Below are 13,398 nucleotides of genomic sequence, written 5' to 3' on the forward strand. Positions count from 1 at the left end.
GGGCTATCAAGACCCCTATCTCCCTTCCAAAGGTCCATTTGTTTCTTTAGGGATCCTCAGGAAGTGGTTGGAGGTTATTCCTCAAATCAAAATGGATTTTTGAAACCTAGGCACATCTTTAAGAAAATTTGATATATTTGATCATCGGGCTACTGGGACCTTTATATCCTTTCTCATGGTCCATTTGATACTTTAAGGACCTTAGGGGAGTTATTGAAAGTCATTTCCCATATTGGAATGGACTTTGGAACCCTAAGTACATCCTTAAGTAAATTGGTACATTCGTAAGAAAGTTTGGTACATCCTTAAGAAAATTTGGTATATCCAATCCTTGGGCTTTCGAGACCCCTATCTCATTTCTCAAGGTCCATTTGTTCCTTTAGGGATACTCGGGAAGTGATTAGAGGTTATTCCTCATCCCAAAACGGATTTTTAAAACCTAGGCACATTCTTAAGAAAATTTGGTATATCTGATCACCAGGCTACTAGAACCCCTATATCCCTTTTCATGGTCCATTTGATAGTTTAAGAACCCTAAGGCAGTCATTGAAAGTCATTCCTCATCTTGGAATCAACTTTAGAACCCTAGGTATATCCTTAAGTAAATTTGGTACATTCTAAAGAAAATTTGGTACATCTAATCCTTGGGCTATCGAGACCCCTATTTTCCTTCCTAAGGTCCATTTGTTCCTTTAGGGATCCTCGGGAAGTGATTGGAGGTTGTTCCTCACCCCAAAACGGATTTTTTGAAACCTAGGCACATCCTTAGGAAAATTTGGTATATCCGATCATTGGGCTACCGGGACCCCTATATCCCTTCTCATGGTCCAGTTGATACTTTAAGGAACCTAAGTCAGTCATTAAAAGTCATTCCTTATCTTGGAATGAACTTTGGAACCCTAGGTACATCCTTAAGAAAATTTGGTACATCCAATCCTTAGGCTACCAAGAAGGGAGATAGGGGTTCTGATTCCCCTAGGATTGGATGTACCTATTTTTGTTAAGGATGTACCTAGGGTTTCAACATTTGTTTCGAGATGGGGGAGCACCTCCAATAACTTATCAAGGGTTCCCAAAGGAATATATAAACCATGATAAGGGATATATTCGGTCCCTATTCCCTTAGGAATATTGGATGTACCTATTTTTCTTAGGGATGTATCTATTTTTTTTTATGAAATTAATATAAAAGGTTAACTACAATTTTTCTTTTTTTAATGAAAAAATATATTTTCTTTTATATTTCATTTTAATTGAAAATTAAAGATTTTAATGAAACAAAAAATTAGATCCATGATCAAGTTAAAACCATAAGAAAAAAATATAAAAGTATCATCACTTATTGTGATTTTGATATGATAAATTTAACATAAAAATAAAAATAATAAAATAATAAAATAATATTGCAAATATATTTTTATTTTTACATGTGATAGGATTTACAAAATAAATAAATATTTTATTTAGCATTAATATAAAAAATGTTATATCATAAACATCAAAATAATAAAATATTATTTTTAAATTTAAACCTTGATTTATCAAATGTATTACTGTAATTAATATTTAATATCATTAAATATATTATTTGAGAGATAATATTTTCATTTTTATCCATTATATATTTATATTTTATTTAATTTGTTATATTGGCTATTTATTATATATTATCATTTTAAAGTTCATATGTCCAAAAAATAATTAAAATCAATAAATATGGTGAGATTATAGAGTGAAAAAAAATAAATTAAAGAAGTTTTATGAGATAATACATTAATATATTTAAAAGAAATATCAAATGAGAGATAAATATATAGGATATGGTGGTAAGATAAAAGAAAAAATGATAAAAGAAAAAGTAAAATGTAGAAACGTGGCAAGAGGTGAGACGTGGTAGGGAGTTTATATGAGAGAAATTAAAAAAAAGAAAAAAAAGTGATTGGTGTACTTGACAACAACATTTAATGTTGTACGCTTAACTTTTGAAGGTAATTTTGAAATAAACTTATAAGTATAATTGGAGTGCATGAAATTTTTTTTTTTTTTTTACATTCAAATTGAAGAAGTAAAAGCAAAGTTCTAGAAATTATATATTTTTTTATTGTCGATTGCACGATTATCCCTAGATCTCTAACCTTCTTATCACTTAAATTATCCAATCAATCATTGTCTCACAGTGAAAGTCATGAATAGGGTACTCAAAATTTAATGTTATCTCATTTATCTATAATATTAAATTGACTTATTAGATGGTGGGTAGCCGGCTTTGAAAATGTACAACAATATTCGATCTGAGAAAAATTATTAAAAAATTTCAGAAGTTGTTGGGCCGTATTCAAACAATTATACTTAGAAGGAAACATACGTAAGTGTAGATATTTGGCTTATCAATATTAAAATAATATTTAAATACAAACTTTAGAAAATGTTAAGTAAAAGTCTTAAACATAGACTTGACACTTCTCAATGCCTACAAACAGATGCTATACCCACACCCATGATGTGCTGACTCATGCTGGTGAAGCTAGAGAGTCCCAACGTTATGTCTTAACATGAGCAACAATCATTATCATTGGTTTTTTCACATTTTTAAATGAAAAATTATTGAGAAAGATGGACTGACAAAAGTGGCTTTAATCATACATAAGACTTATTCCATGCAAAAGTACAAATCCACAGCTTTCATGCACAAGCACTGGCCTTAAACATTGACTTTGCTCTTGACTTCAAGTTTAATTTGCCACGCGTCCCTCTTTAGAAAATGATAACAATAACAATCAGAGTAGAAAATATGACCAAATTTCAATTGTATATCATATCCATTTCTTGTAGTAATGGATCTCCTCCTCCTAATAAAGTTGAAAGATACATAAGGTAGTTTAGTTCTTCCTTTGAGACTTGTGGGTGAACCACTCACGTTAGAAAATTTGCAAGGATGATTAAAAAGAAGTCTTGAATGAAGTGGGCATTACGAAATTGAGTTGGTTGGTTTTCATTAAATTAGAGTCTATCATATTTATTTATTAATAAAAAGTAATTAAACTTAGATTTAATTAACTACAGTTAGGTTATAATTAAAGGGGTGTTTGATAAAACTTAATACTCTTAATAACTTAAGTTGATTTAAGTTAAATTATACTTAAGTTATTAACTTAAAACTTATTACTTCAAGTATTAAGGTTGTTTGATAAAATTAATTTAAAATTTATTTCAAATCATCAAATTAACATATTTATCTTCATAAAATATAATTATGACAAATTAGATTGAGTAACAATGAAGGTGGTAGAATAACAAAAGCAATATTTGAAGTAATTAGGACAAATAAAAATAAAAAGGTAAAATGAAGATATGAACTTAAGAATAAGTTAATTATTTTTATTTATTACTTAAAGTTATATTTTATTTTAAGTTATATGATTAAGTTATTTTATCAAGCATATTTAATTTATTTAATGATTTAAATTAAGTTATTAAACCACTTTAAGTTATTAAATTGATTTACCAAACACCCATTAAGTCTATACATTTTTTTTTCATTTATTTTAAAACCCAAATAATTAATCAACATTATTACACTCAAGAAAAAAAGTAAAAAGATTAAAAAATACCATTGTAACAGACATATGGGTTATAATATACTTAGTGAACCTATAAAATCTTGATTATAACCTCGATAACAAATCAAATCAAAATTTCTTGTATTTTTCTCAAATTAATTCAATAAAATATAACTTTTACAGACAAAAATAAATTTGATTAAGCTATATTTTGTTTTCTTGGGTTGATCGGTTTGCACACTTATTTTTTATTTTTTTTAAATCGTCTCTTTAAGGAATGATTTTGGTTTTTTTTTTTTTTCAAAAAAAATGTTTATTGAAACGATTTTTGTATTACTTAAAGAAAAATTCTCAGACTTTTTATAAAATGTGTTTTCAAGAGATGATTTTTTTTTTTATAATTTTATTTTATTTTAGAAACGGTATCAAAATTTATTTTTATTGGTGATTAAAACTACCGTAGTTTTAGAAATATTGTCTTTGCAAATTTTTTTTTTTTACCAAACTGTACATTATCAAAAACCCTTTTTCCCACCCCGTAGAGTTTTCGCGTAAGTTTATATAAATGAAGCTTGGTTTTCTCACTTTTCCACGAGTCCATTTTGCCCAAGTGGTCTGTGTATCCGTACTCTTCTCCTCCTTCACCCAGTTTTGTTCTTTGCGACTCTTCTCCTCCATTTCTCAAGTGTTTCTTTTCTAGTGTCTCTTTCTTCCATTTTTGCTTGAGAATAATAGACTATAACCCACCCCCAGCAGGGTTTTTCAAGATTGTTCTTTTTTCTTCTTGCTACCATCTCTTTGTTAATTAGGGCCGTAAATTAATTAAGATTTAACTACAATTATGGATTCAGATATGTTTTGGAAGTCCCCTTCTTCATGCAGAGTCAGTAAGGTCATCTGGGTTGTCAAGCAGCTCCTATTATTTGTTGGTATCATCACCACTGCCCTCCTTATGTTGAAGCCATCATCAAAAATCTCATACACCTTCAACCTCTTATGCTTTAGCATTCCAAGCTTTTGGTTGTCGTTGAAAAGCTGGTTTTCTCCTCCTTATGTTTACGTTATTATATACTCCGTCCTCATTCTCATAATTATCCTTGCCTCTTCATCTTCTTCTTCATCTACCTTTTCCTTCGTCCACCACAACCGGTATCATCATGACTTCAAGGATATTAATATATCTATGGACACCACTGTGTTCAAAGACAAAGGCCTGCAGAGTCATTTCGTAGACAAATTTATAGTGGGCTCATCACCAGAGGTTTGGTCGGTGGCTGATTCCGGTGATGAATTTCCACAGGAAACTTCCATGATGATGCCAGAGAGTGGCCGGAAATGTACTGCTGGAGAGACAAAGGACAGATTGGAGGAGTCTGTGTTAAAAGCAATTGTTTGTAGGTGGGAGGATGATGATCAATACAAGACCCTTGATGCCAAATGGAAGGATATAAAGGAGGATCGGAAACAACTAACAAAGCACAGGAAGAGCCAAACATGGGATGTGCCACATGAGAATATTTTCAACTTGGCTCCGAGGGAAATGAGGAAGTTGGATACGTTCGTGGGTGAAAGGTCATCAGTTAGGGCAATTGGGGGTTTGAGGAGGGAAGAATTGCTAGGTCATGATGAGCTGAATCGCCAAGTAGAAGCCTTTATAAAGAAGTGTAAGAAAGACATGCCATTCAAGATCTGAAAGACTGGAATCTGATCAGCATTTAGGGAGTGTAATTTACTTTTAATGTTAAATTATTTGAAGGGAAATATATTAATGGCATAAGTTTTTGTTTTTATCAATTTTGCTTCTTTTGGAAGAAATATGACAAAATTTTAGTTTTTTTGTAAAAAGAGAGTAAATGCAAATAAAGTAGAAACCAATATATATAAAATCACATAAGAGAATTGAGACAGTTGAGAGAATGAAAGACTAGGAGAATGAAAGAAAGAGAGAATAAGGCAAAGAGAGTAAGAGAGAGAGAATTTCTTTCTTTCTAGGATGCATTTTCCTACAAGGGATGGAAAGCCTTTTAGGCTTTCCAAATGGTTCCCATTTACTCATCTTAAAGATGAGTAAATGAAGTTCATAAATGAACTTTAATTAATTATTACATTAATGTGGTCATTCATTACCTATTTATAACACTTCCCCTTGGATGACCATCATATTAAAAGAATATGCCTCATTAAAACCTTGCTAGTAAAAACCCCTATAGGAAAAACCTAGCAAAAGAAAAAGAGTACAATATTCTTATAGTTCTTTAAGTTGTTCTTGGTATGTTAGGACTGTCTCGTTAAAAACTTTGCTATTAAAGTCCAGTGGGACAATACTTGGACAAAGGGAAAAATACTAGAGTACATTAACATCCTTTTACAAGCATACCGCCCCTCATGTCAATATCCTTGTGTTGATGCATTCCAATCTTGTGTATTAACTTCTTGAATGTTGAGGTTGGCAATGACCTTATAAATAAATCTGCTAGATTATTACTTGAGCATATTTGTTGCACATCAATTTCACCACTCTTTTCGAGTTCATGTGTATAAAATAATTTTAGTTAAATGTGTTTAGTTTTATCTCCTTTAATATAACCCCCTATCATTTGTGTAATGCATACAACATTATCTTCAAATAATACTATCAGGTCACTTTTGATAAAGGAGAGTCCATATGATTTCCAAATATGCTGGATCATAGATCTTAGCCATATACATTTAGGACTTGCTTTATGAATTGCATGTATTTCTAAATGATTTGATGATGTGAATTTCATTATTTGTCTAACAGATCTCCATAAAATAGTAGTACCATTGCAATTAAACACATACCCTATTTGTGACCCACCTTTATGTGGATCTAAAAGGTATTCTACATCTACATACCCAAGCAACTGTTTGATATCATTCCAATGTCTTCAAGTTGGAGCGAAACTATATCTTGCTAATAAATTGATAGAAAAAGTAATGTTTAGACGTGAACAATTGACAAGATACATAAGTACAACAGTAACACTAAGATATGTGACTTTGTCACTTTCTTTGTATCAATGAATGCATTTGGTAATTGATTTGCAAGATTTTGCAAATGAATGATCCTTTGAAATTTTTAGTTCACATTGATTTATATGAGGATCAAGATGAGACATAGTAGATGAGTTCCAAATAATTTCTTATCATTATTCAAGAATTGGTTTTTCTCTCCCTAATGATGGGAAAACACTCTCATTAAAATGACAATCTATAAAGCGGGTTGTAAAAACGTCACTTGTCAAAGGTTCAAGATATCTTATGATAGATTGAGAATCAAAACCTACATAAATCCCAAGTCTTCATTGGTGACACATTTTAGCGCATTATGTAGGTGCAATTAGTACATGTATTGCACAACCAAATATTCATAAGTGAGAGATATTTGGTTGTTTTCCAAGTACGAGTTGTGAAGAGGAGTATTCATGGTAAGTTGTAGGTCGAATACAGACTAAATTTGCAACATGCATAATAGCATGTCCCCAAGCAGAAGTAGGTAATTTGGTTTTCATTAGTAATAGTTGAGCTATTAATTAGAGACGTTTGATAAAGAATTCGACTAAACCATTTTGGGCATGAGCATGAGCAACAAGATGCTCAATACTTATCTCTACTGACATGTAGTACTTAATGAATGTTTGAGAAGTAAATTCACTAGCATTATCAAGACGTATTGTCTTAATTAGATCATTTGGAAATTGTGCTTGTAATTTGATCATTTGTGCAAGAAGCCTAGCAAAGGCAACATTAAGTGTAGAAATGAGACAAACATGTGACCACCTAGTAGAAACATCTATTAAGATCATAAAATAACGGAATGGTCTATATGGTGGATGGATAGGCCTATATATGTTCCCCTTTATTCTTTCTAAAAAGACTATTGACTCATATATGAATTTAGTAAAAAATGGTCTAACTTTCAATTTACCTTGTGAGCAGGCAACACATGAGTATTCATTGGGTAAAAGAATCTTTTGGTTATTTAGTGGATGCCCATGTGAATGTTCGATTATTCGACACATCATTGAAGACCCTGGGTGACTTAGCTTGTCATGCCAAAAGACAAAAACTTTTGAGTCATTGAACTTCTGGTTCACGGCAACATATGATTCAATAACCTTTATAGTTGTATGATACAACCTAAAGGAGAAAGCTGAGAGTTTTTCCATTATAAGCTTCTATTGGGATTGAGACCCTAAAAGCAAGGCATGATGTAACATAGTTAGACTTAACTATCCCTTTTCTATCCTTTTGGTGTATTGACATTGATCTGAGCATTCTGCCCATGTCTCTTATATTGTACATGGCTTGGGTACATTAGGAGTTGCACAAAAGATACAAGTCATGGGTTCCTTGTAAGTAGATAAGTTGTCCATGGTTGGTTCATGCATTTGGGCAATCTAGTAGAGACTGTAGTATGCCACCTCCTATTTTAAGGGATGACCTTGTCTTAGTTGTCGTGATGGGTTTCCCTTAGTGAGTGCACTAGTGTATGTGATGCACATTGGATAGGACCTATGGTGAATTATGATGTAAGACTATTAATTGTAATGATTCACCAAGCTACTATACTACATGGACTCTCAACCTTGAGAGGATATTGAGCCTATGTCAAAATCAATAGGAGGCTTTGACCTATGGGTGAGACCTTAAACTGGTCATATATCCCTATGGATTGGGTCACCGTTGATGGAGGCTAGTAGCAACAGGTATTCTCAATAGAGACATCATAATATCTCGTGGGATTGAGACAACGTGACCCCTGGGTGATCCAAGGGACATGTGATAATGATTATAAACACTAGTTCATGGGGAGTCTGCATGAAGTGGATAGTAGGTCAAAGACTTGAGCACTTGGTGTCTCGTTGTAATATACATAGGGTACTGAAGTGTAGTTGACTCTCTATAGCGAGATGTTGAGGCAATTTCAAAATTAGATTATGAGGGAGCCAATACTCTTATGGGTCTTAGTGGTCCCCTTTCTAAGCTCATATTCCTTGTTGGCACTACTTATGAGGGTTGGATGGGTTTTTAGTTCACTTTTGTGCATGAGAGTGTTTTGATAATTATGCAAGGTTGCCCATGCATAAGTGAGTGGTATCTCTAAACTAGGCTAATTGATTAATTAGGCCTTGTATGGTTAATTAATCAATTAACAACCTTTTTGGGCTAGATTCAGTGACCTAAGCCCATGATGGGCTTAAGTCACTTAAGCCTAGTAGGAAGCCTATAAATATCATTTTAGGGGTTAAAGTTTCTAAGTCTTGCCATTATCCCCTTCAATCTAGAGAGAGAATCTTATCCTCCACCCTTGAGATCTCCACCATCTTAGTACCTAGATACAAGAAAAAGTCATCGGGTGGAAGATCATGGTGTTTACGAGATCCATTATGACTTTGGAGTTACCTACATGATTGGAATTAATCCGAAAACATCCAGATCAAAGATATGTGGCTTTATTCTCTAGATCTATGTTTTCCATGGTATCAATATTGGTTTTTGAATACCGGTTTATCCGCTACGATAGAATTAAAGAGCCTAGGATAGATTTGCATGCACCCTACATGATCCAGGGCATGGGAATGGAGTAATCCTAGGTTCCCAACAACTAGTATCAGAGCCCTAAAGTAGGTTATAGCATGTTAGACCTATTCTAGGGTGTGCTAACTCTGTTTTGCAAGGTTGTTTTACTCATCCCATGACCTAAAAGGATGAATGAATGTCATTATAGTCGTTATAATTTTCTTTCTAATTATTATAATCAATTTTGAGTTATTATTATGTTTGGATCTGTTGATGATCTTTGAGTTATTAAAGAAAAAATGATCATTCTTAGGAGTTCTTAGTTTGAGATCCCTATCAACACAGTGATGTTGACTTGAACTCAAAATCAAGACTGCCTCCCAGTAGTTTCTTAGGAAAATCCACATGTGAATTTGAAGCTTAGGAAGTCACGAATCTAATGGTTCAAGCGGATTGCAATTCGGAGTTGAAATGAGGGAGATATGGCCGAATGAAGCAAGGTTGTGCAAAGTGCATGGCAGCATAGTGACGTCAATTTTGAGCCAAAATCGGGGCTACTTCCAATTATTTTCTCAGAGTAAATCACATATGGTTTTGAATCTTAGGAGTTCAAAAATCTAATGCTTAAAATGGATCGCAATTCGGAGTTGAAATGAGGGAGATATGACCAATTGAAGCAATGCTGTGCAAAAAGCATGCTATTACTGGATTGCATACAGGTCCAATCCATTTTTGTTATTCAAGCTGAATTTTAGGCCTCTTCTTGAGCTTAATTTTTGTGGAAATTGGGCCTTTTGGGTTTTCTATTTTAACCAACCCAATTTTTGGTTGTAGAGTTATTTTTGGTAATTTGGATTTTATCCAAATTTTAATTACCAACTATGTAACAAGATTCCTAAAGGTCATGGGAAAAGTTTCTATTTATTATTCCCTTGTTTTTATTATATGATCTTGATTAATTGCATATGTGGCGTCAAGATATTTTGGTATTCTTAATTAGAAATAAATTTTCATATTTTTTTCAAAATTGGAAAACTTTTTTAAATTAAAATGTGCATGGTTAGGAAATTTTATTTTAAAGAAAAAAAAAGTTGAAAAAAAGGATTAAGAACTTTCTTACCTTTTCTAAAATTAATTCTTAGAGATTTTAATTTTATTTAAAATCTTCTCAAATCTTTGAGATCTCTAAGAATAAAATCTTTCTTTTAAGGAAAAACTCATATTTTTTCAAATCATTATAAAATAGTATTTTTCCTATTTTGCATAGAATTTTGATTTAAAAAGAATAAGTTAATTTTGGAAATTCATGATAGATAATTTATAATTGAGAATGGTTGCCAAAATAAGTATTAGAATCAAAAGAAAAGTTTTTTGGTATTCTTAGTAAATTTGCATAAGAAGATATTTTCTAAGATTATCTTTTAAAACTGGTTATTGCTAAGAAGATTGATATTTTTTTAGAACTATTTGTTTATTAAACTGTAGGAGGTTTTCCTATTCTTTCTCGATGAGAAAAGGAAAACCATACCTATAGTTGGTCCTCTAGGCTCTCCCCCCCAAAGAGAAGGAGGAAACCATTCTGTTTGGATAGTTCAATGATAAAGAATAAGAGAACAATTCTTTTAGCACAAGAGTCCCAATTTAAAAGTAATTAATATATTTAGAGAATCTCATGATAGGGAATTTATGATAAGAAGGATTGCCAAAATAACTTTGGTAATTTAATGAAGATATAAAAATAAACATTTTTGGAGGTTTTTCATGGAAAATATTTTATCTATTAAAGAATTACTAATTCTATTTTTGGTAGTATTTAATGGAATAAATTATTATGGAATTTCCATGGAAATATTTATTAACTTGGAAAAGTGTAAGGAATAAGAAAAGTAAATCTTATGAGGATTTTTGAATATGAGAAGCAAAAGTTCCTTTCTTGGATAAGTTGTCCTTAAGATTATTCAAAATCTCATAAATTGGTAATTTCCTTATTATGCAAGAGTTTCCAATTTAGAAAATCAATATTTTGAAAATTTTCATTAGAAATATTTTATCATTAAAAGATTATTACCAAAAAGCTTAGTAATTGGATGGAAATGAATTTCTTTAAAACATTTCCTAGACAAAATATTTATTAATTGGAATTGTGTATAGAATGGGAATTTTGTGAAAATAGATTTTAAAATTTTGAGAGTGGATATTTTATCAAAATTCTTTTTTAAAATTTCTCTCATAGAAATTTAAAATTTTTCATGTTGGTATTCTCCTATTACACTAGGTTTCCAATTAGGAAATAAATATTTTTGGAAATTTTCAAAGTAGATAATTTATTTATCAGGGAAATTAGTAATGGTTTTAAAGTACTTTTATTTATCTCAAAAGATTGAGTGGGAGAGGGCCTTAGGCAAGCCTAGGACCTCCATTGTTGAGCCCATCTTGATTTAGGTTCATCACCACCCCCACGATGAGTTAGCCCTAAGAATCAGGAGATATGGACTCTCTATATGGACAAGATTAGACATGTCTATAGTGGGAGTGACCACCCTCATGGCGGGGTTCTTTACTTGGTGACATTGATAGTTCAAGCACACTTGACATTGGATATGAAGTGGTAGAATTACCCTATACGGTCCCACTTGCATAATCCATAGGCCAAATAAAAGGTATGTTGATATTGCCTTTAGATACCTTTATGGTTAAGGCAAGAGATCAATCTGAGAGAGTCTCTAATTAGTAATAAGGTCATGACTTGCCCCACGTAGGCTTGATTCTTATGATACTAGGATACCTTACAAAATGATATGTAGTTTGAGAACACTATATTTTTGCTAAATTAATTACTAGATGCCATGAATGCTCAATTATTTCATATGCTTGGTTATATTCTTTGTTACAAATATCATGTTGGTTCTATTATCACTCTCCTTCTCACAATAGGGCAAGCCCAACTAATCAATTGGACTAATTTTATTCTAGATATATTAACTAATTGCATAGAAACTAGTTTAGGTAGAGCTAGCTATTCCTTATGAACTAACTTAGCAAAATGAAAGAGTAGAACATCAAAGTGGTATTAGATAATACAAAAGAACAAGTGTCTAATACTTGGATCTTTGGATAATGTGTTGAAATAGCAACACATTTCTATTACTAGAGAATTTGATATATTTTTTTCATAGTTTGCAATAGTTATTTGTTGATAAGGGTAAGTCAGCCTTGACAAGCTACTCTTATGACTATTATGAACACCAGGTATACATATGATCTTAGAGACCTTGCCATTTTCCTTTGAGATGGCTAAGGGGATTCTAGAAAATTATAAGGTGTTCATATGGAAGTCAAAAGTTCTTTAGGTTCTTCTTTGAAGAAGAAGATAATAATACTAAATAAGGAAATCTTAAGAGAAGGAATAAGAGAGCAAACTCAAGGGTAAGTGCTTCCTTTGTGACCTTTTAGGACACTAGAAAAGGAATGGCCAGTTTACTTAAGAAAAAAAAAAAGGAAAGTATACATTATTTTCTTGTTGTTGAATATTAGTGATGGATTTCACAATTTATAATGAATAGATTCCAAGCGCACTGCCTGTAAGTTCTTATAAGATGTTCAATAAGTGAGAAGATTAAATGATGGGATTATACTTACCTTAGTTTCAAATGCAAGGTTAGTTATGTAGGTAAGTGGGAGGTAATATCCTCTTCTTTTATAGGTATTCCATTATTACTTTTCCAAGTGATGAGAATAGCCGGATCTCGAGATTAAACCTAACACTAATTAAACATTTGGTTTCTAGACCTAGGTCATATTAATCTAAATAGGATCCAAAGACTAGTAAAGTTTGGAATTTTTTATTCTAGAAGATCTTTCAGTTTACAAATCCTATATAGATGGTAAAATGACCAAGAAGACTAGAGCCAAGGAATGTTTAGAGTTAGTGCATACTAACATGTATGGAAATTTTAGTGTCCATACATAGGGAGGGTATGGGTGTTTCATCACTTTTAGTGATGATTACTCTAGGTTTGAACGTGTACATAGGAGATTTGATGCCTCAGATACATTCATCGAATTTAAGGCGGGATTGGATAACCTATTGGGTACACATACCAAGTCACTTTGACTAGATTAAGGTGATATGTCTAGTAAGTTTGATTCTTTCCATTGGAGCGCAGGATTATTTCCTAGTCATGTGTACTAGGGTCTCTATTGTAAAATGGATAGGTGGAAAGAAGATATCAAACTTGGTTAGACATAGTGAGATCGTGGATAGGTTCTCATGTTTTCCCAAATTCTTTTGCGG

General features: G+C 32.0%; 1 protein-coding gene across 1 annotated transcript; it reads left to right on the forward strand.

Moving 5' to 3' along the window:
- The first annotated feature begins 4,401 nt into the window (after nt 1-4,401).
- Nucleotides 4,402-5,253, forward strand: LOC132252790 (uncharacterized). The gene has a single exon (XM_059733996.1). The coding sequence runs from the start codon at nt 4,402-4,404 to the stop codon at nt 5,251-5,253; it is 852 nt and encodes a 283-aa protein (XP_059589979.1).
- Nucleotides 5,254-13,398: the final 8,145 nt, after the last annotated feature.

This window comes from Vitis vinifera, chromosome 17 (assembly GCF_030704535.1).
Source record: "Vitis vinifera cultivar Pinot Noir 40024 chromosome 17, ASM3070453v1".
NCBI classification, from domain to species: domain Eukaryota; kingdom Viridiplantae; phylum Streptophyta; class Magnoliopsida; order Vitales; family Vitaceae; genus Vitis; species Vitis vinifera.

Excerpts from the sequence above, each read along its gene's own strand:
- LOC132252790 (XM_059733996.1), top strand. The coding sequence starts at position 4,402 with ATGGATTCAGATATGTTTTGGAAGTCCCCTTCTTCATGCAGAGTCAGT.